Here is a 25744-nt window from a genome sequence, read left to right as displayed (position 1 = left end):
GGGCGGGCCCGTCGGGGGCGGAGCCGGCGCGGCCGCGGTCTCAGCGCTCTCCGCCTCTCCAGGATGCGGGCGCCGGGTGCGGGCGCGGCCTCCGCGGCCTCGCTGGCGCTGCTGTGGCTGCTGGGGCTGCCGTGGACCTGGAGCGCGGCGGCGGCGCTCTGCGTGTACGTGGGCAGCGGCGGCTGGCGCTTTCTGCGCATCGTCTGCAAGACGGCGAGGCGGGACCTCTTGTGAGTAGAGCCGGGGCCGGGGGCGGGACCGCGCGCCCTGGAGGCGTACCGCGGGCCGCCGGCTCGGAGGGCCTAGAGGATCTGGGATGGGTGCCTCCAGGGTGGCGACGGGGCGGCGGTGACGAGTTGGGAGGCTCTGAGAGCAACTGCAGCAGACAGCTTGGAAGTCTTTGGAGGGAGATGAGTAGGTTCCAAGGTGCTTGGGGCTTTGGAGGCTGCTTGGGAGATCTCAGGGGACTTGAGGGGCAACTTGGGGGTCTTTGGGCAGCTGGTGGAAGTTCCAGGGAGCTGGGGCTGTTAGGGAAGCCGTGGGGGTTTGGGAGACTCTCTGGAGCCGTGGTGACTGCGGGAGACTTCTGTGGGCTCTTCAGTACGTTACTGGGGGCTCACAGGGGCGACCCAGTGGCCTCTGAAGGGTGCGTATCTCCTCAGGACCGTTTACGAGTTTCTGCATGGCTGGGGCACGCTTCGAGAGCTTGGGGTCTGTGTGGGACGCTGGGGGTTCAGGGAGGTTGCTGTGTGTTCCAGAATTTGTTTGAGGGTATCTGGAGACTGGGTTTGGGGGATAGATATGGTGTCCTATGCAGGGATCCTTGGAGGCTCTCTGGGGTGTCTCTGAGGTTCAGGCTCAAAGGAGCTGCTGGGGTCCTTCTGGGGTAAAATGGGTGATGCTGGGGGTTCCCATCAGAGCAAATCTCAGTAATAGCCCCCCTGTGGGAGCAGGTGAGCACCTGCCACGTGCCAGGCCAGGCTCGGCACCTTCATAGGTCTTGCAGAGAGGTGGGGGGACTGAACCCATGACAAGGGTGAAGAAACCGAGGTTCATGGAGGGGTACAGATGGTGTGGAGCTGGGAAGGGCCCCACTGCAAGATGATTGGTCTGGAACTTTCTGAAACGCATCCTTTTTTCTCCATGCCATGGCCCCTGCCCCTTCCCTGCTGCCTGCCCCATGGTGGTTCTGATGTGCCGATCTCACTGTGCCCTCTGCTCATGCACCTTCCATGGCTACCCCGTCCTCTGCAGCAGAAAGACTCAGCCTCCAGCTGGGCATTCAAAGTCCTGCCAACCTGTTCCCTGCCCACCTGCCGTTCTCCACTCCTGTATGTTCACCTGGTCCCCGAATCAACTTGCTACAGTGTCGGCCTCAGGCTGCCCCCTCTGCCTGGGACACACGGCACCCCTTTCTGCCTGGGGATGCTGTATGACACTCCCTCAGGGAAACTGCTGGATTTTCCTGCTCAGCATCGTCTCCTGATCCTTGTTGCCCTTAGAATCTATACCACTCACCTGAGCACTGCCCACAAGGTCCCTGACCACATCCCCAACCTCCACTACCTTCCCCGTGTCACTCCTCCAGCTATACCTACCTCTTTGCCATTCCTTAACTTTGTTCTAGCCTCAGGACCTTTGCACTTGCTGTTCTCTCTGCCTCGATTGCTATTTCCTTGCTCTTCATTTTCAGTCAAAGACACCCCGTGTCTGGCAGAATGGCCAATATTTACTGAGTGTTCCTGCCGTGCAGGGTCCTGTGCTAGGCATTTTACAGGCATGACCTTATATATAAAGCTCTCTTACAACCCCATGAGGTGGGTATTGTCCTGTCCCAATCTTACTGATGAGCAAACTGAGGCACAGTGTGGCTATGTAACTTGTCCCAGGTCACACAAGTGGTGGGAACAGGATTGAAAGTAGAGCGGTGTGGCCGCTCACCACTAGCAGTGTTTGTCACTTGTAATTATTTTATCTGCCTGTTTTCTTGCTTTTTAGTTCCTGGGCCTCTTCCCCCTGCTAGACTCTGGGGGTGCAGATGGAGATTGTGCTGGGCTTGGTGCCACGCTGGCCCTGCCCCCTGACTCAGGGCTGGCACCCAGCAGGAGCACGGGACATGTTTACCAAGTGCAGGGACTTCCCTTCCTTCTCGGGCGCACCCGGGCTCTGTCTCCTTCCTCCCCAGTTTGGCCCCGCTAGAACCTGGGAATATCCATGCCCCGGGGGACAGGGCAGAGTCTGGGTCCACTCTAAGTCCCTGACATGGCTTGACACACCTGTCTGTGGGAGGCAGCCTCGAAGATGGCCCCAGGGAGGCCTGCCTCATGCCTCTGCGTGCTCCCTTCCCGCTGAGTGTGGGCTGGCCCTAGTGACGCCGGCTGATGGGTAGAATACAACGGAAGTGATGGGATGTCACTTGTGACATTATTAGGTAACGTGAAAGACTGTGGCTTCTCTCTTGGGCACTGTCTCTTGGATCGCTGGCCCCATGTCGTGAGGCAGCCCTGTGGAAAGGCCCACACGAGTGACCTTGGAAGTGGATCCTCCCCAGAAAAAAGCCTCGAAATGACCGAAGCCGCAGCTGACGCCTCACTCGTAGCCTCACCCTGAGCCAGACCCACCCGCTAAGCCACTCCCAGAGTTTTTCTTTTTTGTTTTTTTGAGACAGAGTCTCACTCTGTTGCCCCTGCTGGAGTGCAGTGGCGTCATCATAGCTCACTGCAGCGTCAAACTCCTGGCCTCAAGCGATCCTCCTGCCTCAGCCTCCCGAGTAGCTGGGACTACAGGCACGCTCCACGACACCCAGCTAATTTTTCTTTTTTTTTTTTAGAAACAGGGTCTCACTCTTGCCCAGGCTGGTCTCGAACTCCTGACCTCAAGGAAGCCTCCCACCTCGGCCTCCTAGAGTGCTGGGATTACAGGCATGAGCCACCATGCCCAGCCCACTTCCAGATTTTTTTTTTTTTTGAGACAGAGTCTCACTGTGTTGCCCGGGCTAGAGTGCTGTGGCGTCAGCCTAGCTCACAGCAACCTCAAACTCCTGGGCTCAAGCGATCCTCCTGCCTCAGCCTCCTGAGTAGCTGGGACTACAGGCATGCGCCACCGTGCCCGACTAATTTTTTCTATATATTTTTAGTTGTCCGATTAATTTCTTTCTATTTTTAGTAGAGACGGGGTCTCGCTCTTGCTCAGGCCGGTCTCGAACTCCTGAGCTCAAACGATCTGCCCGCCTCGGCCTCCCAGAGAGCTAGGATTACAGGCGTGAGCTGCCGCGCCCGGCCCACTTCCAGATTTTTGACCTGTAGAAACTGTGAGATGATAAATGTTTGTTGTTTCCTGTCAGTGATTCGTGGGGTAATTTGTTACTCAGCAATAGCTAACCATTGCAGCCTGTATAGACCTTCCCATGTACTAGATCTTGTTCTGATCCTCTCACAGTCCTGTAAAGAAGGGATGTTGGTGAATTCCATGTTCAGGTAGGTGAAATGCACAAGGGCACAGAGAGGTGAGGTCATTTGCCCAGGAACACACAGCCAAGGAGGGCCAGGGCTCCAGAGCCCATGCTCTTAGCCGCCGTGTCATACTGGGGTGGTGGAGGTGCTGAATGTATACCTGGGTTCAGAAAAGTTTTCAGCACCCTACCCCCAGTGCTCCTAACGTGTCCCGTGCTTGGCGGCATGAAATCTGATCACATTCATCCTTGTTGATTTCTTCCTGCCCTGGAGGCCTGGGCTTGGGGCAGAGGAGCAGTGGGATGAGAACCAGACAGTGGCTTCTTTGTCTGAAGGGTGGGGGTGGCTTAAACTGGGGCCATGGAGGGCTGCCCAGGCATGTGGCTGGAACCAAGCACCGGAATCCACTGCCTGCCCACGTGGGCGTCCTGGAGAGCGGCGGGGCCAGTCCTCTTGTTCCTGGTCCGGGAGCTCGTGTTCAGCCCGAGTGTGACCAGCTGTGGCCTCAGTTCCCATTTCTTGCTGTGTTGCCTGGGAACGCAGGGGCTGCTTCCTGTGGTTGCCACCTCTGCTGATGGCCCCCTGTAGGGTTCTTGGGGTGCTCTATCGAGTTCACTCACGGGAAGCCCTTAGAGCAGAATTGTGCACACAGTCGGTGCTCTGACGCGTTGGCGCTGATTGCCACGTGATGGCCCAAGGGTCTGGCTATGGACTTCATCTCTGCCCCTCACTGGCCCATCGAGCCCTAGTTCCTCCGTCTGCAAGACTGGTCCTTGTGCCGAGCTCCTCCTTTGGGAAGCATGCATTGAGCACCTGCTGTGTGTGTCACGGGCACTTGGCCTGCCACCTGTATGTCGTGAGCACCTGATGAGCGCCTTGTGGTGAACCTGCCGGGGGAGCAGAAGGAGCCTGTGAGGCGGCCTCGGTTCTTGGTTGTTCTGCCCCCAGATGGCTTTGTGACCTTGGGCGTGTTAATTCACCTCTCTGAGCCCCCGGCTTATCCATCATCTGACAAATGGGGCTCTTAGGGCCCTACTTTGGCGGGGGGGCCGTAAGGTTAGCACAGTGCTTGGCACATAGTAGGTGACTGACAAACACTAAAGATGATCATCTTAGCTATTCCGTTTATGATTATAGTTGAATGAATGGATGAGCAGCGTTCTTGCTGGTGAGGTCACCCGCTCTTTGTCCCGGCCCTTCCTGTGGCCCCATGGTTCACTCCAGAGCTCCCTGGAGGGGGACTCTGGGGCCCAGACCCTGTCTTTAGCAGCCGCCTTCAAGGCATAGTCTTCGTACCCAAGGCTGTCAGGGTGTGCCCAGGGAGGTGATGTGTAAACAGCCAACTTTTAATGTTTTATGCTTTTACTTATTTTTTTGTAGTTGTTAATACATAACACATTGTACTAAATTCTAAATGTCGCAGAGGGGCTTGCGGCGAACGTCGCCCTCTCTCCACTGCCCCCAGCCGCCCAGTCCCCTCCTTAGAGAGGCTGCGTGTCTGCTTCCCAAGACACGTTTCCAGAAGCGTGCACAGGCCGGCTCGTCCCGTCCCGCTCCCGCCCTGGTGTCCTCCGCTCGCACTCGTACCTGTTACTTTATCAAAGTCACGCGAGCACCGAGCACCGCAGGGAAACACTCAAGCCATCCACCTCACCCCCGGCCTGCAGTTTCTCTTCTCTGGTGGGAACAGCTTTCACCTCCGTGTCTCTAAATGACGGATGTGACAACATCTTGCATTTTGTTTTTTTCCCAGTTCGAGGCCTGAGCTCGTCATTTCCTTTCATAGAAAATGAGGATTTGGCTGGTTGTGGTAGGGCGTCCACTGTAGTCCCAGCTACTCGGGAGGCTGAGACGGGAGGCTCGCTCGAGCCCAGGAGTTCGAGTCCAGCCTGGGCAGCGTAGTGAAACCCTGTCTCTAAAAAAAATGGGGGGGGGGATGAAGATTTGGTGTCCTTTTGTGCCGTCGACATCACTCTTTTCCTGTCCCTATATGCGCACACGCTCGTTGCACAGACACATTCTTGCATCCCGTCGTTGTGCGACAGTTGTCACAGCCAGTGCTCGGCGCTGGTGGCCGGCATCGGCAGTCGCTGCAGTGAATCAGCGGAGGCTGAACATTGTTCCTGGGAGAATCCAAGGGTAGGTTCCTGCGAGCCTCTGGCCACATCATCGTCATAAAGTGAGTAGTATATAGCCTTGTCTTGCGTGAGTTGCTGTTTAATTAACGGAATTCAACCCCGCGTTTAGCAGATATCGCTGATTTGCTAACATCAAGCCCTGGACCAGCTGCACTGAAACTCACGGCTGAAGGAAGCTGCTGGAACACGCGCATCTTCTCCGCAAGGCACAGCACAGCCTTCCTGTGCTTAGGAACGCCAGCCGGCACTTCAGCACTGCGCCTGGGGGCACGTTCAGCCCCAGAGTCACCAGGAAAAGGCAAACAAATGTGGGCAGCGCGGCGCTAAGCAGACCGTGGGAAGGACGCTCCTTTCGGTGCAGGGGCTGAAGTTAGGCGGAGCATTGCCGCCTCGGTGACTTCCGCGGGCGATGTGCCCTTCGGCAACTCAAATTTTTCCCCACTCTGTGTGTGTCCAAGAATGACGGCGATTTGGGGGTTAGAAATAGATTTTAGCGAGTAGGCAAATTTGCGAATAAGAAATCCACAAATGATGGGGGTCGAGTATACATGATAATTTGGGTCAGGTCGGTAGTAAACGTTTACATTGTTTTGACTGTAATTATTCCAAGCTGACATTTAGTATACTGGGATCACTTTTATTTTCCGTTTTTCTTCCTGTGTCACCTGGGCTGGAGTGCAGCGACGTCATCACAGCTCACTGCAACCTCCAGCTCCTGAGCTCCAGCAATCCTCCCGCCTCGGCCTCCCAGAGCGCTGGCATGCCAGGCGTGAGCCACCGCGCCCGGCCCCTGAAAGCGTTTCGATACCATCCTGTTCTTGTCTCACAGATGCCGTATGCCCCCTTATGTCTCCCAGCATATCAATGACTTTAGTATTATTCTGTTTTTTTCTTGCACCGTCTTTTTTTCCTCAAAGATTTTTTGCTTGGTTTACTTTAGTCTCCATCATGCTTGTTAAGAAACCCGCAGGGGTCTGGTTGTCCTCAGTTGTAAAACCAGCTAGCCAGTTAGAAGCTCTAGGCAAGTGTGTGTGTGTGTGTGTGTGTGTGTGTGTGTGTGTGTGAGAGTGTGTGTGTGTATGAGATCTTGTCAACTGTGAGCTTCACAATGGGGTCACCTGGCTAGGCAGTGTTTTGGGGAAACCCCAATGGCAAGGTCTTCAGGTGGTTTTCCTTGGTCTGGTTAGATTCCCCAAGGCAACTCTGCTGGTTTCCACCTGGAGGGTGCAGGTCTAGCCAGCAGCATCCCGGGGAAGGGAACTGAGGACTTGGCATCCAATGAGTAAACACTCACTTGACACCCATATGCAGGGTGTCCCAGCCGGTTCCCAGCCGGAGACCCTCCCGTGGACAGATCTCCAGTCTTCTCTTGGGGTGGCAAGGGAGTCATTTCTTTTTTCTTTTTTTTTGAGATAGGGTCTTGCTCTGCTGCCCAGCCTAGAGTGTAGTGGCCTGATCACAGCTCACTGCAGCCTCCAACTCCTGGGTTCAGGAGATTGTCCTGCCTCAGCCTCCCAAGTAGCTGGGGCTACAGGTGCACACTACCATGCTTGGACATTTCTTTAAAAATTTTTTTTTTTAGGAATGGGGTCTTGCTATGTTGCCCAGGCTGGTCTCAAACTCCTAGCCTCAAGTGATCCTCCTTGCCTCCTGCCCCTCAAGTCACTAGGATTACAGGTGTGAGCCACCGCGCCCAACCAGGAGTCATTTCTGAAATAGATTTTCAGTCGATACTGATCTAGCACCTCTCCCCCACTGCAGCCTGATTCTGCTTTCTCCCACCTCCTGGGGCTTCCCCCTTTCATCCAGCTGCTCCCCAGCTTCCAAAAGTGGGTTGGTTTTGTCCGTACTCCCACTTTTCCTATCCTTGTAAGTTCATGCTTTTACAAAATTCTCTTTACTGGCCGTGTTGGGGGATGCAGGGAAACACAGAGACCAGTCAGTGTCTATGAGGTCAATCTGGCTTCCTTACCACAAAATCACTAGCTTTTCCCACCCACCGTGAGCCCTGCTCTCATGGAGGCTGCACAGCCTTCTGTCATGAGGACGAGCTACTGCGTCTCTCATCCCTCCCCTGCCACAGGGCATTTGGGTTCTTTCCAGTCCTCTGCCCTTTGGAAGCTACAATGACTAACATTGTCATCTTCCCCATGTGACTTTAATGTGCCAAAATCCATCTCCCGTTTCGCAGAATGGTTTGAGGCCGTGGAGAGATTCATCACTCTCTGCTCCACTCACACCTTTTAAAAATTTTAATTTAATTTTTTTTAACAGATGATTTTTTTTTTTTTTTTTTTTTTTGCTTTGTCACCCAGGCTGGAGTGCAGTGGCACAATCATGGCTCACTGCAGCCTCGAACTCCTGGGCTCAAGCGATCCTCCTGCCTCAGCCTCCCAAATAGCTGGGACTACAGGTGCGCACCACCACACCTGGCTAATTTTTTTATTTTATTTTTTATTTTTTTATAGAGATGGGGTCTTGCTATGTTGCCCAGCCTGGTCTAGAACTACTGACCTCAAGCGGTCCTCCCACCTTAGCCCCCAAAGTGCTGAGATCATAGGCGTGAGCCACCACGCCAGACCTTCGCTCCCTTTTGAACATGCCAATCACTTTCCTCCCTCCAGGCCTTGGCACTTGCTGTGCCTTCTACCTGGAATGCCTTTCCCTAGAGCTTTAGCCATGTGACTCCTCCTCATCCTTTAAAATGCAGTGCAAATGTCGCTTCCCCAGAGAGAACTCCCGGTCCCTCGGGATCAAATCTGCATGGTCATGCTTGGACACGATGCCCTGTTTGCTTCCTTCTAAGCGCTGATCATAACACTGTAATGGCTTCTGTTTGGTTATGAACTGCCTCGTCCACCCTAGATTGTAAACCCCAAAGGGGCAAGAATTGTGCCTCCCTTGGTCGCCTGCATAGCCCTGTACCTGTCATGATATCCAGCATGGGGTGGTACTCAGCAGAGGTCACACTGCATGAGTGGATCTGCTCCTCTAGGGAGCAGCATGGGGACACTTTGAGTCCAAGTAACAGAAATCCCAACCAGAAGTGGCATTGACAGTAAGGAACATTTACGACCACATGTAGTACAGAATTGAGACAGAAGGTGGCTTCCAGTTAGTTAATTGATGGTTTACATGTTGTCATAGACCTAGGTTCCTCATCTTTTTGCTCTGCCATCTGTGCTGTATAGGCTTGGTGTCCTCGGGTGGTTTTCCTCATGGGCTCTTATTGGCTGCTGTGGCTCCAGGCATCACATCCCAATGACAGCTTCCCAAGGCAGAAGAAAGAGAACATAGGACTGCTATTTCCCACATGGTAGGGGGATTGAAAGGGGGCGACGTGTGTTTGTGGCGGTGTCTACAAATTGAGCATTGCTGGAGTCGATGAAGCCACGGTGGTGAGGTGGCAGACTCAGATTTCCAGGGCTTTGAATGCTGAGCACAGGAGAGTGTCACATGGCCGGGGATGGGTTCTGAGCAGAAGAGCGGCACAGTCAGGCTGTGGCTCAGTGAGGAGGGTTTGGGGACAACCGGGCAGGAAGTTTGCTTGTTCCCAGACCATGGGAGTGGAGATGCTGCCTCCACTGCATGGGTTGCTGGGGCAAGAGCGGGGAGCAGGACAGACAGAGGTCGGACACACAGTGGGGTGCGAGAGTGTCCTGGAGTTGCCGTGACAAAGTGCCGCAAGCTGGGTGGCTTAAGACAACAGAAATTTATTCCCTCACAGGCCTGGAGGCCAGAAGTCCAAAGTCAAGGTGTCAGCAGGGCTGCTTCCTTCTGGAGAGTTTGAGGGAGAATCGGTTCCATGTGTCTCTTCCAGCTTCCAGTGGCTTCTAACAATGCTTGGCGTTCTCCTTGGCTTGTAGCCGTGTCACTCCAGGCTCTGCCTCTGTCTTCACGTGGCTGCCTCCTCTGTGTCTCTGCGTCATCTCCTTCTCTCTCTTAGGGGGGCAGCAGTCATTGGATTTAGGGCCCACCCTCAATCGAGGAAGATCTCCTCGCAAGATCTTCAATTAAATTACATTTGCAGGCCGGCGCGGTGGCTCACGCCTGTGATCTCAGCACTCCGGGAGGCCGAGGCGGGAGGATCGCTTGAGCCCAGGAGTTGGAGGCTGCAGTGAGCTGTGATGACTCCACTGCCCTCCAGCCTGGGCGACAGAGCGAGACCCTGTCTCTTAAAAAAAAAAAAAAAAAAAAGGACAAAGAAGCAAAGGATGAGAAGGAGCCACCATGGGGGGTGGGGGACTGCCACAGAGTATTCCAGGCAGTGGCAACTGCAAGAGCAAAGGCCCTGGGGCAGCCAGTGCTTGAGGAGCCAGGGGAAGAGGAGGGGGACGATGAGGTGGGCGGGGCAGGGCCATGGGGAGCCTCCCAGGACCCAGGGATGGCATTTTTTTTTTTTTTTTTTTTTTTTGAGACAGAGTCTCCCGGGCTAGAGTGAGTGCCATGGCATCAGCCTAGCTCACAGCAACCTCAAACTCCTGGGCTCAAGCGATCCTCCTGCCTCAGCCTCCCGAGTTGCTGGGACTACAGGCACATGCCACCATGCCCGGCTAATTTTTTCTATATATTTTTAGTTGTCCAATTAATTTCTTTCTATTTTTAGTAGAGATGGGGTCTCGCTCTTGCTCAGGCTGGTTTCGAACTTCTGAGCTCAAACAATCCGCCCGCCTCGGCCTCCCAGAGAGCTAGGATTACAGGCGTGAGCCACCGCGCCCGGCCTAATTTTTGTATTTTTTGTAGAGACGGGGTCTCGCTGTTGCCAGGCTGGTATTGAACTCCTGATCTCAAGTGATCTTCCTGCCTGGGGCTCCCAAAGTGCTGGGATTGCAGGTGTGAGCCACCGCGCCGGCCTGCAGAACTCTTCACCTTGTAAAACTGAATCTCTATTAAATCCTTGGCGGGTTGCCTTTGTGCTGTAGTTTACAATGGTAAATGCACCCATTCTTAGTGTCCAGTTGGGTTTTTTCCCCCAGAGGTCCACACCCAGGAGACCGCCACAGTCAAGATATAAAGCATTCCCATCTCCCCAAAAGTCCCCTGGTGCCATAGGATCCCTCCTTCCTGTCCCTGGGGCCCTAGGTCTCTGTTGATCTTACCTCTCACACCAGATCAGGTTTGCCTGTATACAGTAGGTGCTCACTGTGTGGGGATGAGTGTGGGGATCTGTGCCTCTATACTGGACACCGTGGAGGGGAAGGATGCAGTCATCTGGCCTCTGTTTACTGAGCAACTATTATGTGCCAGGCTCCATTCAGATCTGAAGGACGTCACTCCCCTGGGTGCTCGCAACCCATCTGGCAGCCAGTGGGGGCAGTACAGGGCACAGCGGGGCCCAGACAAGGACACCTTTCTTTTTCTTTTTTCTTTCTTCAAGAGATAAGGTCTCCCTATGTTGCCCAGGCTGGACTCAAACTCCTGGCCTCAAGCAATCCTCCCCCCTCAGCCTCTCAAGTAGCTGGGACTACGAGCTTGAGCCACCATGTCCCTGGTTTCACCTTTCTGGAACTTCTTTTATCTGGCTGCTGTCCTGCAGTGCGGCGTCTCTGAGGTTCTCATGGAGATGTTTGATCTGATCACCCTCTGGGACTCTCATTTGGAGTCGTTCATTTCGCAGGGGTGGGCGAGCTGCCCCAACAGCAAAAAGCAGGCCTGGCGGCCCGAACCTGCTCAGGCCTTGGGGCTTTGCCTGTGTGTCCCCACCTCCGTCCCTATGCCTGGCCCCTCTGCAGAGTGGCTTTGCCCCAAGACCCTGCTCATGTGTGGGTGCCCCTGCCCTTGCCAAGGATTCGGCTGGCAACGGGGGCGGCCGCTCCCTCCTTCGGGCTGCAGAATTCAGGTCTGACCTGAGAGCCCAGATGCGTCTCTTTCCTCGTGGGATTTTTCATGGCAGGCGCTCTGTGTTCCGGGAGGGCGGGGCCGTGGGCTGTTTCGTCCCCTGCTGTCTCTCTGGGGCTGGAACATAACAGGTGCAAGCCCCTGTCTGCCTGGAGCCGGGAGAGACAGGCCAAGGACAAGGCTGTAAATGAACACACTGCCCTTGGCGTTTGAAGGGCATGAGTGCCATGGAGAAAAAAATAAAGCAGCGATGGGGGACAGGAGCATAGAAGGTAGGGCAGTAACAGACGGGGTTCCAGGAACGGCCATCCGAGGTGGCACTTGCATGTTGGGCAAGAGTGTTCCAGTCAGCGGGCATAGGGCCTGTGCAAAGGCCCTGAGGCAGGATCCTGCCAGTTGTGTTCAAGGAACAGCGAAGAGGAGGGTGTGGCCAGAGTGGGCGAATGAGGAGGGATGGAGGGGGAGGAGGCTCTGTCTCCATCACCGTGGGTGCTTGCCCTGTGCAGGCCTGCCGCTAAGCAGATGCTCACCATTTTAGGAAAGAATGAAAGAGCTCGTGCTCTGCAGCTGACTGCTAGGGAGGGCAGGCACGCTGGGTTCCAGGCCAGGGGCGTGAACACAGCAGTCCAGTGTCTGTTCACTGAGCACCCACCAGGCACCAGGCTCCTTGGCTGACGCAGAGATGCAGCTTCCTTGGGGTGCTCACAGTCTGGGGGGAATGGAACCATGACTGGGTGATTCTCTGCACGGGGGTGGGCTCCCAGAGTGGACAAGAGAATATTCCCTGAGGCCAGCCAGTGCCCAGCTGACCAAGTCTGGCTCCATCTGGGGGAATCTGTGTTGGGGTGGGGCAGCAGTAGACGTGACACAGGGGCCAACCCCTTGCAGGTGCCTGGAGGGCTTCCTGGAGGCGGTGGCGAGGACGCTGGGAGGAGCCCAGTGAGTGGGCGGGTCTGTGGGGGCTGGCCAGTGGCGTGTGTAGGGGGTGGTGGTGGCGTCGAATTGCAAGGACCTCAGCACTCTGGTCCCATCCCGAGGGTAGCTGGAGGGCCCTTCCAGAGGCTTCCAGGACAAGTGTTTGACCCAAGCAAGAAATCTCATACATCTCACCAGAATCCTGAACCCTTGTTTTTGGAAACTGCAGAAGTTCTCTCAGACCCCACCAGCCTCCTGTCTGCAGGGCTCCCATCGTGACCCCTCCTGCCCACCTCAGACCTCGTCCCCTCCGTCTGCGCCACCCCGATTCCGCCACAGCAACCTCCACTCCGATCTTCAAATGCGCCTCGTTCCCAGGCCCGTTCCCACCTCAGGGCCTTTGCACTCGCTGTGCCCTGGCTCTCCCACAGCCACTCCTTCTCACCTCGCCAGGTGGCACCTGCCTCTCTTTCGAGGCCTCTCCTGCCCCTGCCCTGGTCCACGTCGCTGTGACCACACCGCCCCTCGCAGCCTGGTCACCATGCAGCACCGTCGGTGCTCATTCCCGTACGTGGAGGGGCCGCTCTCCCCAGAGCACTGTGGGCCGCTGAGCATGCGGCTTGGTGGTCTTTGTCCACCGCTCTGTCCCAGAGCTGGGAAGAGTGCCTGGCACAGCAGGCTCGGGGACGCCTCGGCAGCCTGCCAGGCGAAGGAGGGAATGGAGGGAGGAGGACGAAGGGGATGAACGATGAAGGAAGGAGGGGACGAACGAAGGGGCGAGGGGACGAGTGAAGGAAGGAGGGAAGGAACGATGCATGGCGGGATGAATGCGTGTACGTCGGTGCCGAGATCACCGCAGCCTCCGCAGGGGTGGGGGAGGCGGGGAGGCAGTGGAGCACGCAGGGTGGGCCTGGCGGTGACTGACGCTAAGCCGGTGGGCGGCGGTGGCCAGACGGGCCGAGGAAGGGGCGGGCGCAGCGGAGACGCCGCCCCGTGTCAGTCAGGACAGACACGGCCTGTGCCGGTGGCTAACCCCGCACGAGGCCACCTCTCAGAGCCAAAGGTCAGGGTGGCGGGGCCCCAGGCCAGCCGGGGGGGAGGGCAGAGTGACCGGTTTACACGGCCGTGGCCAGGCTGCTTTGAGGAGAACACCTGCTTCCAGGCTGTCGGGAACTGGCCCCCGAGAGTCCGCCACCGAAAGCGTTAACTGCGAATCTCGCCAGAGCTCTCCAGATGGGGAGGCCGAGGCTCAGGGACGCAGTCTTCCCGAGGACAGGCGGAAGAGGGCGCCAGTGACTCTGTCCTCTGTCCCCCCGCAGCGGCCTGTCTGTGCTGATCCGCGTGCGCCTGGAGCTGCGAGGGCATCAGCGCGCTGGCCGCACCGTCCCGGGCATCTTCCAGGCGGTGGCCCGGCTGCAGCCCGAGCGCCCGGCCCTGGTGGACGCCGGCAGTGGCGCGTGCTGGACCTTCGCGCAGCTGGACGCCTACTCCAACGCCGTGGCCAACCTCTTCCTCCAGCTCGGCTTCGGCCCGGGCGACGTGGTGGCTGTCTTCCTGGAGGGCCGTCCCGAGTTCGTGGGGCTGTGGCTGGGCCTGGCCAAGGCGGGCGTGGAGGCCGCGCTGCTCAACGTTAACCTGCGGCGCGAACCTCTGGCCTTCTGCCTGGGCGCCTCGGGCGCCAAGGCCCTGGTCTTTGGTGGAGAAATGGCAGCGGGTGAGGCCAGGCGCGGGCGTCAGGCGGGCGGGGGGAGATGCTGGCCCCAGGCCCGAGAAGGGGAGAGGGGCCTTCCTGGATGTGGCCACGAGGCACGTGCTCTGGGGCAGCCCCAGGGCAGGGAGGTGGTGCATCCAGGCCTTGGGAGGGGCCCGTCCAGCTGTGACCTTGATGCTCGTTTCGGACCTCAGCGGTGGCAGAGGTGAGCGGTCAGCTGAGGAGGAGCCTCCTTAAGTTCTGCTCTGGAGACTTGGGGCCCGAGGGCGTCTTGCCGGACACGCACCTCCTGGACCCGCTGCTGAAGGAGGCCTCCACCGCCCCCCTGGCACAGCCCCCCAGCAAGGGCATGGACGGTGAGTCCTGGCGGGACCCGTGCACGCCCACCCTGCCGCCGGGCTCCCTGCCCACCCAGCCCGTCCCCAACGCTCCGTCTCCCGCAGATCGGCTCTTCTACATCTACACGTCGGGGACCACGGGGCTGCCCAAGGCTGCCATCGTCGTGCACAGCAGGTGAGGGGCCTGCGGGTGTGTCCCTGAGACCCCGAGAGTGGCCCAGAATGTCTCCACAGCCTGACCCGCCCCCCGCTCCTGTGGGGTCTTGTGGACATCTCGGGCCCCAGTCCGGTGAAAGTCACAGCCCATCTCAGGATACTGCTCCCCTGTGCCCAGTGCTCTGGGACCGCTCTGTTCCCCCTTCCCCACATCCAGCCCATCAGGGGGACCCGTCGCCTCGTTCGTCCTCTTTGCTCCATGCCCCAGCCCCGACCTGCCCCAGCACCGCCTCGGCTCCTGCTCCTGCCCCCCGTGGCCCAGTTCCCCCCAGCAGCCACAGGAGGAGTTAAAATCCTGAATCAGGCCGGGTGCAGTGGCTCACACCTGTAATCCTAGCACTTTTGGAGGCCAAGGTGGGAGGCTTGCTTGAGGCCAGGAGTTCGAGACCAGCCTGGGCAATACAGTGAGACCCAGTCTCTACAAAAAAAATAACATAACAAGACTTTGTCTCTACAAAATAAAAAATATATATTAGCCAGGCATGGTGGTGCGTGCCTGTAGTCCCAGCTACTTGGGAGGGTGAGGTGGGAAGATGACTTGAGCCCAAGAGTTTGAGGTTACAGTCAGCTGTGATCATGCCACTGCATTCCAGCCTGGCATTCCCAAATCAGACCTCCCTGCACCTGCCCTGGTCTCCAGAATAAAACCGATTCTCAGATCGTCCAGGCTGTGCCACTTCCCTGATGTCATCTGCTCCCCTTCAGCCCTTGCTCACTCCTCCTCAGCCCCTCAGACTACCTGAAACCCACACGCTCCTTCCAGCCTCAGGGCCTTTGCACATGCTGTGCCCTCCGCCTGGGCACCCTTCCAGAGCATGCCCTATAGCTCCCTCTCGCTAGGATGAGACCATGCTTTGCCTCCCAGACAGGATCCCCCAACCTCCCTGGCTGTGTCACCATCAGTCCCTTTGCCAGTTCACCCTGTGACATCCCTCTTGGCACCTAGCACCAGCAACAGTTATTTTCTTTATTTGCCGCATGTTCCCTCTGTGGCCAGCCTGGGAGCCCCATGTGAGCTAGGATGGCTCTGCCGGGTCTGCACCCAGCACGCTTACCCACCCTGTACCCTAGGGGCTTTAGGTCCCAGCCCCTGCCCTCCTGGCCCCGCAGGTACTACCGCATTGCCGCCTTCGGCCACCACGCCTACCGCATGCAGGCCACCGACGTGCTGTATGACTGCCTGCCCCTGTACCACTCGGCAGGTATGGCGGGGCAGCCCGGTGGTGGGGGACTGCGGGTGGGCGCCGGGGGACCCCTGACGGAGCCCGCCGTCTGCAGGGAATATCATGGGTGTGGGACAGTGTCTCCTCTACGGGCAGACCGTCGTCCTCCGCAAGAAATTCTCAGCCAGCCGCTTCTGGGACGACTGCGTCAAGTACAACTGCACGGTCAGGCCCCGCCCCTCCCCGTCAGGCCCCGCCCAGCCACTGCCTGTGGGTCCACCATCATGGCGGGGCCTGCTTCCCTCTGTCCCGGGATATCCAGAGTGGCTGCTTAGGATGGGGACGGAGAGGGCAGCCAGTGTGCCCTTGAGCACTGGCTCTGTGTCCAGTCCTGGGCTAAACCCTCCAGGTGTGAACTTATTGCAGTCCTCATAACTGCTTGGGAGTGGGCAAAGGCATCACACCCATTTTGCAGGTAGGGAAACTGAGGCTTGTGATCTGCTGGGATTGGGCCCAGGGTGTGTGAGCTCTTCAAGCTCCTTAAGGCGCTGCCTTCCCTGTGCCCTGTGCCCTATGGGTCTTCCCTGCTGGTGACTGCAGGAAAATGAGACCAGGGCTGGGGTCCCCTCCTGGGGTGTAGAGGGCTACAGGCTGGGGCTTCCGGGTGGGGTAAGCCTGGGGGGCATCTGCTGTGCCGGGGAGAAGAGCAGGTCAGGGTTAAGAGAAGACAGCAATTGTCTTTCCCCTCCACGGTGAGAGGAAACCAGGCTGCGGGTTTCAGACTCAGGCGACACGGGTGGGGGCACCTGGCCCGAGGTAGTGCTGGCCCAGGGAGCAGGGCCGGCTGGGTAAGGAGAAGAGAGCACAGGGAATGTGCAGGGCTGTGGCAAGTGAGCAGGCGCCAACTCACCTCGGACAGGTGGGCCCAGAGAGGTTCAGCCACTTGCCCACGGCCCACAGCGGGGCCCAGGGCTCTCTGGGCTGAGGATCCTGGGGACCCTGCAGGGTCAGCGACAACTGTGCTTTGCTCCGCTTTCAAGGGTTTTACCTTCTGCCTGGGGGGTCTTGGGGAAAACTGCAAAATAGTCTTTTTTTTTTTTTTAAAAAAAAGTTAATTATCGCGAGTTGGAAACATACATAACGGTGGGCAGAAAAGTATGGGGCGTTCTGGCGCAGCCCTGAGCCGGTCCCGGGGCCCGCCCCATGGCCAGTCCTGCCCCTCCGCCTGCAGCCACCTCCCTCCCCTGCACGGCTGCGAAGCAGCCCAACAGCGGACAGCCGGGCGGTGCGCTTCCTGCGTGGAGGCGTCAGGACAGCCTCTGAAAGGTGAGGACTTGTTTTCTTAAACTGAAGTGAAAATCACATAAATTAGCTACGTTAAAGTGAACAATTCAGTGGTGTTCACAGTGTCGTACAATCACCACTCTATGTAATTCCAGAACATTCTCATGCCCCCTGCAAAAGGAGAACCCATCCCCATTAGCAGTCAGTCTTCACACCCCTCCCCCAGCCCCTGGCAGCCACCACTTTGCTTCCCACCTCTCCTGATTGGCCTGTTCTGGACACTTCATACCAATGGACTCACACACTGTGTGGCCTTTGTGTCTGGTAAGGAGTGTTTTTAGATGACACTGATTTCTCGGTGCCATCAGGAATCTGGCAATGGCCCAGTCCTGTGTCTCACCATGTCAAAAATGTGTTTGTTCTATAATTTCAAAAAGAATCAACAGACAACCCGCATTATGACCGGTTGATGTGTCTTATATGAATCCTCCTACCGGCCCCATGCGGCTCACGCCTGTAATCCCAGCACTCTGGGAGGCCGAGACGGGAGGATCGCTTGAGGCCAGGAGTTCGAGACCAGCCTGAGCAAGAGCGAGACCCTGTTTCTACTAAAAGTAGAAAAATTATCTGGGTGTGGTGGTGGCACCTGTAGTCCCAACTACACGGGAAGCTGAGGCAGGAGGATCGCTTGAGCCCTGGAGTGTGAGGCTGCACTGAGCTATGTTTGTGCCACTGCACTCAGTTGTGCCACTGGGTGACCGAGTGAGATCCTGTCTCTAAAAAAAAAAAAAAATTGTCCAGACATTGTGAAGTGTTCATGGGGAACAGAATTGCCCCTGTTCAAGAACTACTGGTCTAGATATTTCATCAGCTTCAAGTTCAATTGTTTTTTTGGCAAAGATTCCTTGTGGGTGGTGCCATGTCCTCCCAGAACTTGGAGGCCCATGGCATCTGATGATCTCTCTGTCCTTGACACGCCACATTGCATTGGGCGTCGTTCACTGTCTCTAGGCCCTTGGAAGCTCATTCTGTCAGTTTCCTAGAAGTGGAATTTCTGTGTCACATAAGGTAGGCAGTAAACACAGAGGACTCTTTAAGGAACAGGACAGAATCTCCAAAGGCCACTTTCAACAAGGATGTCGAGAAAACAAAAGCACGTGTCTGTTTGGGTTTCGAGATTCCATTGCACGGCTGTAGGCTGGAGGAACCTGCGCGGCTGCTGTTCTGTTTGCAGTGGTGGCTGCAGTCCAGCCATCCTCACGGAGGGCAGCAGGCTGTGACCTGGAGCCTTGCTTTCTTAGGCTCTGAGAGGCAGGTGGGCAAGCAGTGCAACACACCTTCACCATGGGCGCCAAGTGTGCGGCGCCTTTGTCTCCCCGTACCCACTTGGGGCATTTACATTCTGTGCAAGGTCGCCCCAACATGGGAATCTTAGCGAGTGGGGGAGCTCAGCCCTGTGGTGTGCTCCCAGCCCGTGTCAGGGTGCAGCCTCCCAGAGGTCGCAGGACGGGGCACCTGGCGTCTGCCTTGCTGAGCAGATCTGAGTTGTGTTCCCCCAGCTCTGGGTCTGTACAGGGCTCTGACTAGAGGTGAGGATCCGTTGCTTGCTCTCAGTACCTGATGTGGCCTCAGCTGCCTCGACCACAGTTGAATTGTCCCTCTGCGGCCTGATTTCTAAGGAAGAAAGGGAGCTGCTCATAGCACACTGGGACCGTCTGGTCACCATCTGGAGGACAGCTCTGTATTCAGGGAGGGCTTTTTCAGTTGAAAGGACCCAAAACCCTAACCCCAAGCCTAAGCTAAACTATGGCTTCCTCAAGGAAAGGGATCTATTAGCTAATGGAACTGAGGAGGCCATACAGCAACAGCTTCAGGCACAGTTTGATCCAGGAGGGCCTCCATCGCTCTCCATTTCTTGTTTTCAGGCTCCCTCTTGGGTTGCTTTTTAAGTGGGCAGCTCCCCTCCCTGTCCCTCCCCCAGGAGGGTCCCCAGTAGCTCTGGCAGAGAAAAAGGGCTTCTTTCTTCTCCACAGTCCATCAAAAGTCCCAGGGCTGATTCTCATTGGCCCAGCTCTGGTCACATGCCCATTCTTAAACCAATCACAGTGGCCGAGGGTGGACTGGGCTGATTGACCAGGCTGAGCCACATGTTCTGTCCTGGAAATGGGGTGGGCTGCAACACACTCAAGGCAAGTGGCCTAAGTCTGGGAGTGGAGGGAGAGAACTCTTCTCCGTAGGGTCCCGATGTTGGTCGGCGGCCGGTGGTCTGGCGTGCGCTGCATCCCCTCTCTGGGCCTCAGTGCTTGGCAGGCGGTGTGTGCCCAGCAGGTTGGTTTGTTCATCTGTTTAGTGAGCGCCTACTCGGCTCAGCCCAGCGTGCAGGGAATGCCTCTCACCGGCGTGACGTTTGAGCCAAGATCCGGGGCCCAGACACACGCATCTGGGGGGAGGGCGCTTCAGGCAGAAGGCGCGGCACGTGCAAAGTCCCCGAGGAGGAAGGGCAAAGCATGGGAGATGGATTGAGGGCGCCTCAGGCAGAAATTCGGATTTCGTCCGGCAACGTGACAGCGGCGAGCAGTTCGCAGCGGTTGTGACCCCTCTGGTGGTCAATCCCGAGCGCGTAACCGCCTCATTCCCACTCTGGGGCCAGGGCGCCTGGGTGCAGATCAAGCGCGGCCACTTGCCAGCTGTGCGACCTTGGGCCAGTTAATTACCAGTTGTGAGCCTCAGTTTCTCCACCTGTAAAATGGGGAGGACAATCATTCAGAACCCCACTGGGAGAAGAGAGCACAAGGGCACCTGGGGCTCAGTCCCAGCCTAGTACCTGTGCCCGCGAGGGGTCCACCCCAGGGATGGTGGTCTTGGCAGCCTGGGCTCAGCCGGTGGGGCTCCGGGGGCAGTGTGGGCTCTGGACTGAGGTGGCCCTCAGCGGTGGGGCGTCCGCTCTCCAGCTAGTCTTCCCACCGTGTGTGCCCGCTGAGGCTGGGAGAGTGGTATATCCTCTGAGAGGAAGCAGCGTGGGGTAGGGGGTCGTGGAGGGGCGTGGGGGACACCAACCACAGCCATTTGGATAGAAGCCGCGTCCTCAGCCCTTCGCGAAGGCTGAGCGCGTAGCAGAGGTAGACAGCGCCACCACCCGAGCGTGGGCTGTCACCATCCTCAGGCCGTCTCGCTCCCGAGATTAGCTCCCCAGGTGGGGCGGTCTTGGGGGGCTCTCCTGCGATCCGGGATCCCCGCACCCACAGGTAGTCCAGTATATCGGGGAGATCTGCCGCTATCTGCTGAAGCAGCCAGTGCGCGAGGCGGAGAGGCGACACCGCGTGCGCCTGGCGGTGGGCAACGGGCTGCGGCCGGCCATCTGGGAGGAGTTCACGCAGCGCTTCGGCGTGCGCCAGATCGGCGAGTTCTACGGGGCCACCGAGTGCAACTGCAGCGTCGCCAACATGGACGGCAAGGTGCGCACCGCCAGGGCGCGGGCAGGGCCGGTCCCTGCCTCTGCCTCCCAGGGTCCCGAGTGGCCACAGTGCGGAGGGTGGGCTCAGCCAGGGTGCACAGGGCGGGGTGTAGGCGACGTTCCTGGGACCTCCTCCCCTGTGTGCGCCCGGACGCTCAATGCAGGGACCTTCCTTCAGCCTGCATAGTCAGTTATGTCACTGTCACCTGGACTGGGGAGGGTTCGAGGCCACGGCAGCGTGGCTGTGTGTCCTGGACAAGTGCACGTCGTGATGGACGGGGAAAGCAGTGCTCGGGGGACCCAGGGCTGGGGTCGGGGCGCCTCTCCTCTGCTGGGCTAGTCACTCAGATTCCTTGGACCTCGGTTTCCTCATCTGTAAACAGGGCTAGCAACTCATTGTGCATATTTGAATCATGCGACGTCACGAGCCCAGTGTGCAGGGCAGATGCTTCCGTGATTGACAGCGACTTGCCGTAGTATCACCTTTCTCCTGCCCTGTGCGACTCTCCTCTCTCTTCCCAAGCCCCTCCCCCCACCGCCAGGAGCAAATCATGATCATAAATAAAGCAAGTGCCGCGTGGGCTGGGTCCCCAGTGCCAAGAACAATGCACAGTCCCCACCGGGATTATCTGTTGGATAGCCACCCCTCTGACGACGCCCTGGCAGCGCCAGCTCGAGTCGCCGTGTAACAAACACGCTCAGCAGCATGTGGTGCACAAACGCGCTGAACGAGCATTTCCATTTGTGGAACCACACCAGGCAGGGTGGCGGGAAGCAGGCAGAAACAGTGCACATGTCTGTCCCACGTGGCTCCGGGGACACCAGGCAGCCACTTCCTGCCAGCACAGAGGGTTTCATGGGCCAGGAAGTGGTGGCCAGCTGCAGGTCTCCTCGGGTGACTGCAAGGAAGGCTGGGAAGGCGGGAGGGGTGGGGGTGGGGACACTGCACTTACCACCCCCTTTTGCAGATCACCCAATGTCGCAGCTGAGAGTGACTCTAGGGATGCTAATACCAAGCTCTGGGGCAGGGGAGGCAGAGTGTCAGTGAGGAGGACCCCATGCCCCTGCCAGGCTCCGTGCCAACTCCGTTCTTCCCACCGCAGGTTGGCTCCTGTGGCTTCAACAGCCGCATCCTGCCCCACGTGTACCCCATCCGGCTGGTGAAGGTCAACGAGGACACGATGGAGCTGCTGCGGGACGCCCGGGGCCTCTGCGTCCCGTGCCAGGCTGGTGAGCAGGGCCCCCTCCTGGTTCCCCGGGGAGCTGGGGTCCCCGCCCCCTTCCCTCCCAGCACAGCCTGAGTGCGGCCTCCTCCCCAGGGGAGCCCGGCCTCCTTGTGGGCCAGATCAACCAGCAGGACCCGCTGCGCCGCTTCGATGGCTACGTGAGCGAGAGCGCCACCAACGAAAAGATCGCCCACAGTGTCTTCCGCAAGGGCGACAGCGCCTACCTCTCAGGTGCACAGCCCACAAGATCCCAGGGGCTGGCTGTGAGGATGGGGGGCCGCCATCCACCTCCTCTTTTCCCCTCTGCCAGGTGATGTGCTGGTGATGGATGAACTTGGCTATATGTACTTCCGGGACCGTGGTGGGGACACCTTCCGCTGGCGCGGGGAGAATGTCTCCACCACCGAGGTGGAGAGCGTGCTGAGCCGCCTGCTGGGCCAGACAGATGTGGCCGTGTACGGGGTGGCCGTGCCAGGCAAGCTGGGGTTGCAGGACTTGGTTCTGGAGTATGGCAGCCCCAAGGGAGCACAGCCAGAAGGGGCTAGGAGGTCCAGGTGCTTTTGGGCAGTGCACAACCTGGACAACTGCACGTGGCAGCCTGGTTGGAAGCATGGGATCTGAAGTCAGGTCACATGAGTGATGTCGAACCTTGGTATTGTCATCCAGGAAATGGGATCATGAAAGCAACCCTGTCTAAGGGCCGCAGGGAACAAAGCAGGAACTCCATAAAATGTTTGCTGTTTTGGCGAATGTTATCCCAGGTGGGGAAAGACCAGAGATCAGAGACCAGGCAGGGGCCACTGTTTAGGGGTGTATCTGGTCCTGCTGCTGGGGGTGGGGTGTTCTCAGCTGAGCTCTGTCTGCAGGAGTGGAGGGTAAAGCAGGGATGGCAGCCATCGCAGACCCCCACAGCCAGCTGGACCCCAACGTGATGTACCAGGAGCTGCAGAAGGTGCTGGCACCCTACGCCCGGCCCATATTCTTGCGCCTCCTGCCCCAGGTGGACACTACAGGTGCGCCCACCCCCAGCCTCTCTCCATTCATCCATTTGTCTGTTGGTGGATGTCTTAGTCGCTCGGTCCCTCCCACACTGGGGATCAAATTTCAACATGAGTTTGGTGGGGACAAACCACAGCATAGAACCCAGTACTTTCGTCCTCATTCAGGGCCCTGCTCTGAGGCCGACCTGGCGTCCGCGGCCGGCCAGGCACGTGGGCTCACGTGGGGCTCTTGGCGTTTTATTTATGCATTTGTTTGTTTCCATTTCTCACTCCCACTCCCGCTAAGCGTCCTGGAACACTCGGTGCATTGGTTCGTTTTCTGCGTTTCCTGATAACTAGGAAAGTTGAGTGGATCATCTCGCGCCTCCTGGGTGTCCTCTCAAATCGTCTGTTCCCGTCGCTCACCGTCTTTGTGTTGGCTGTCATCTGCTCTCTGATTGACGGGAGTCGCTCGTAATAGTCTGAGCGTTAATTCCTCAGCAATTTCAGACGTCATAAGTCTCTTCTCTTTTTATTGAGTCTCACTGTTAACTTTGTCCATGGTGCCCTTTGTTAAAAAAGAAACTCTGAATTTTGATACAAATTTACTCATCTGGGCGTGGTGGCGCGTGCCTGTAACCCCAGCTACTTGGGAGGCTGAGGCGGGAGGATCGCTTGAGCCCAGGAGTTTGAGACCAGCCACGGTGATATAGTGAGACCCTGTATCAAAAAACAAACAAACAAGCAAATTTATCCTTTTTCTTTAACCTTACAGTTTGTGCTTTTGAAGTTCTGTTTTTAAAAATTACTTTCCCAGGCCGGGCGCGGTGGCTCACGCCTGTAATCCTAGCACTCTGGGCGGCCAAGGCGGGCGGATTGTTTAAGCTCAGGAGTTCGAGACCAGCCTGAGCAAGAGCGAGACCCCGTCTCTACTAAAAATAGACAGAAATTAGTTGGACAACTAAAAATATATATAGTAAAAATTAGCCGGTGGTGCATGCCTGTAGTCCCAGCTACTCGGGAGGCTGAGGCAGGAGGATCGCTTGAGCCCAGGAGTTTGAGGCTGCTGTGAGCTATGATGATGCCACAGCACTCTAGCGTGGGTGACAGAGTGGGACTCTGTCTTCAAAACAAAACAAATAAAATAATAAAATAATAATAAGAATTTTTAAAAAATTACCTTCCCAATTCTAGATCACAAAGGTATCGTCCCTTGCTTTCTTCTACTAACCATAACTCTTAGCATATTTTTCACAAAACCATTTCATAATCGTCCAGTGTGGGAGGTGCCAACTTTTTCTTGAAGGACCAGAGAATCAATATTTTCAGGTTTGCAGGCCACACGGTCTGTGTTGCAAGCACTCAACCCTGCCAGGGTGACAGGGAAGTAGCCATACACAATGTATAAATGAATGGGCATGGATGTGTGCCAATAAAACTTTATTTACAAAAACTTGGGGTGGGCCAAATTTGGCCTACGGGGCATAGGTCGCTAAACTCTAATAACCCACTGTGTGACAGACAAAACCCTGCCTCAGTCGTGTGCAGGACGGACACGTGGCCAGGCAGGGAGCACACAGACTTTCTTGCTGTGGTGGGGGTGGTCGGGGAGGCCTCTCTGGAGGAAGGGGCATGAAGCTGGGATTTGAAGGACAAAGGGGAATCTGGCTAAATAGGGAAGAAAGTTCCTGCCAGGACGGCCTTTGCGGAGGCCCAGAGGTGCAGAGTGGGTGGTGGGTTGGGGGCTCCTGCAAGCCCCTGCTCAGCCATCGTCCCCCACCCCCACCCCACCGTCACCCAGGCACCTTCAAGATCCAGAAGACGAGGCTGCAGCGAGAGGCCTTCGACCCCCGGCAGACTTCGGACCGGCTCTTCTTCCTGGACCTGAAGCAGGGCCGCTACCTGCCCCTGGACGAGGGCGTCTACACCCGCATCTGCTCGGGCGCCCATGCCCTCTGATCCTTCTCCCCGGCCAGCCAGACTCCCCGACCCAAGGACCTGCGCGGGGCTGCCTCTCGCACGGCCTGGCGGGCTGCACCTGGTGGCCGTCCTGGGGCTGAGACTGGCGCCTCAGCCGAGCCGCTGCTCCTGCCCACTGTCGCGCTCCCGTGTCTGTGTGTCTCGCGCCCTCCCTGCCCCACGTCCCTTCTGGCCTCATCTCCCCCCTCTCCTCCATCCCACCTCCTCTCTCCGCCAACAGCGGTCAGACGTTTCTTAGGAGCCCCCTCGGCTGTGCCTTAAGGAGCCCCAGCCCGGCCTCGGCTGCCGGGCCCAGAGTCTCGTGTGAACTCCAAGCAGGCCCTGTGCCTTCTGTGCTGGGCGGAGGAGCCGGGGTCGTCTTCCTGGTCTGCCCGGGTGTGTGGGGACAGTGGCAAGTGGTCCCCAGGTCAACTGGAAATGTCTCCCAGGCTGGGCCGACTGCCTTTTTTTTTTTTTGTACTTCGCCATTCCTGGTGGGTTTCCCTGGCCCCACCTTTCTCTCCCGATGCCTTGGAAGCTTCCAGGATTGACTATGACCCCTTGGACGCTGCCACTGCTGGGCCCTGCCTGGATGCCCCTGTTCAGGCATCTCCTTGGAACTCCTGCTGGAGGGCCCCGAAGGAAGGCGGGGCTGGGTGGCTCTAGCAGACTGCTTACTGTCCCTGGTGGAGGCCTCTGTGGCGTCCCCACCTAGCGTGGCTGCTGGATGGACCCATGGGAGCGGCAGTGGTGGGGTCGGGGGAGGTCTCCTGCCCGGGATGGCATCTGCAATGGCCTTGGGTTCTAGTCCTCGGATGTCCCCACTGGCTGTGCTACGGATGGCTCGGACAATCCCGCCAAGATGGCGCAGACATACCCATCGGTGGCTCTTCTCAAGACACCTGAGGCCAGTCTCACTGGGGTGGCCGCCCAGGCCACCCACCCGTCTCCCCTCGGCAGTACCATCCATCCCTGGAACGGGCTGGCAGTGAGCCACTGTGCTGCCTCACTCGGACCTTTCCAAGCACTGAGGTTTTGATTCCCAACTGGTTTTAAGAAATAAACCTGCA

General features: G+C 57.6%; 1 protein-coding gene across 1 annotated transcript; it reads left to right on the top strand.

The window, feature by feature from the left end:
* SLC27A1 (solute carrier family 27 (fatty acid transporter), member 1) lies at window positions 1–25744 on the top strand. Its single transcript, XM_012654143.1, has 12 exons — window positions 1–230; window positions 13663–14057; window positions 14249–14410; window positions 14498–14567; window positions 15719–15810; window positions 15887–15996; window positions 20301–20510; window positions 21613–21739; window positions 21829–21966; window positions 22046–22210; window positions 22602–22748; window positions 24517–25744. Exons 1-12 carry the CDS (start codon window positions 64–66, stop codon window positions 24672–24674), a joined length of 1941 nt encoding a protein of 646 aa, XP_012509597.1. The 5' UTR covers window positions 1–63; the 3' UTR covers window positions 24675–25744.

This window comes from Propithecus coquereli, unplaced genomic scaffold (assembly GCF_000956105.1).
Source record: "Propithecus coquereli isolate 6110/MARCELLA unplaced genomic scaffold, Pcoq_1.0 Scaffold438, whole genome shotgun sequence".
In the NCBI taxonomy this organism is placed as follows: domain Eukaryota; kingdom Metazoa; phylum Chordata; class Mammalia; order Primates; family Indriidae; genus Propithecus; species Propithecus coquereli.
This window is presented reverse-complemented; position numbering and strand designations above follow the sequence as displayed.

What these genes read in the sequence shown, in the direction of transcription:
- SLC27A1 (XM_012654143.1), top strand. Translation starts at nt 64, where the DNA reads ATGCGGGCGCCGGGTGCGGGCGCGGCCTCCGCGGCCTCGCTGGCGCTG. An exon ending in TGGTGGAGAAATGGCAGCGG is followed by an intron (nt 14,058 to 14,248) that starts GTGAGGCCAGGC and finishes TTCGGACCTCAG; the next exon opens with CGGTGGCAGAGGTGAGCGGT. An exon ending in GTACGGGGTGGCCGTGCCAG is followed by an intron (nt 22,211 to 22,601) that starts GCAAGCTGGGGT and finishes CTCTGTCTGCAG; the next exon opens with GAGTGGAGGGTAAAGCAGGG.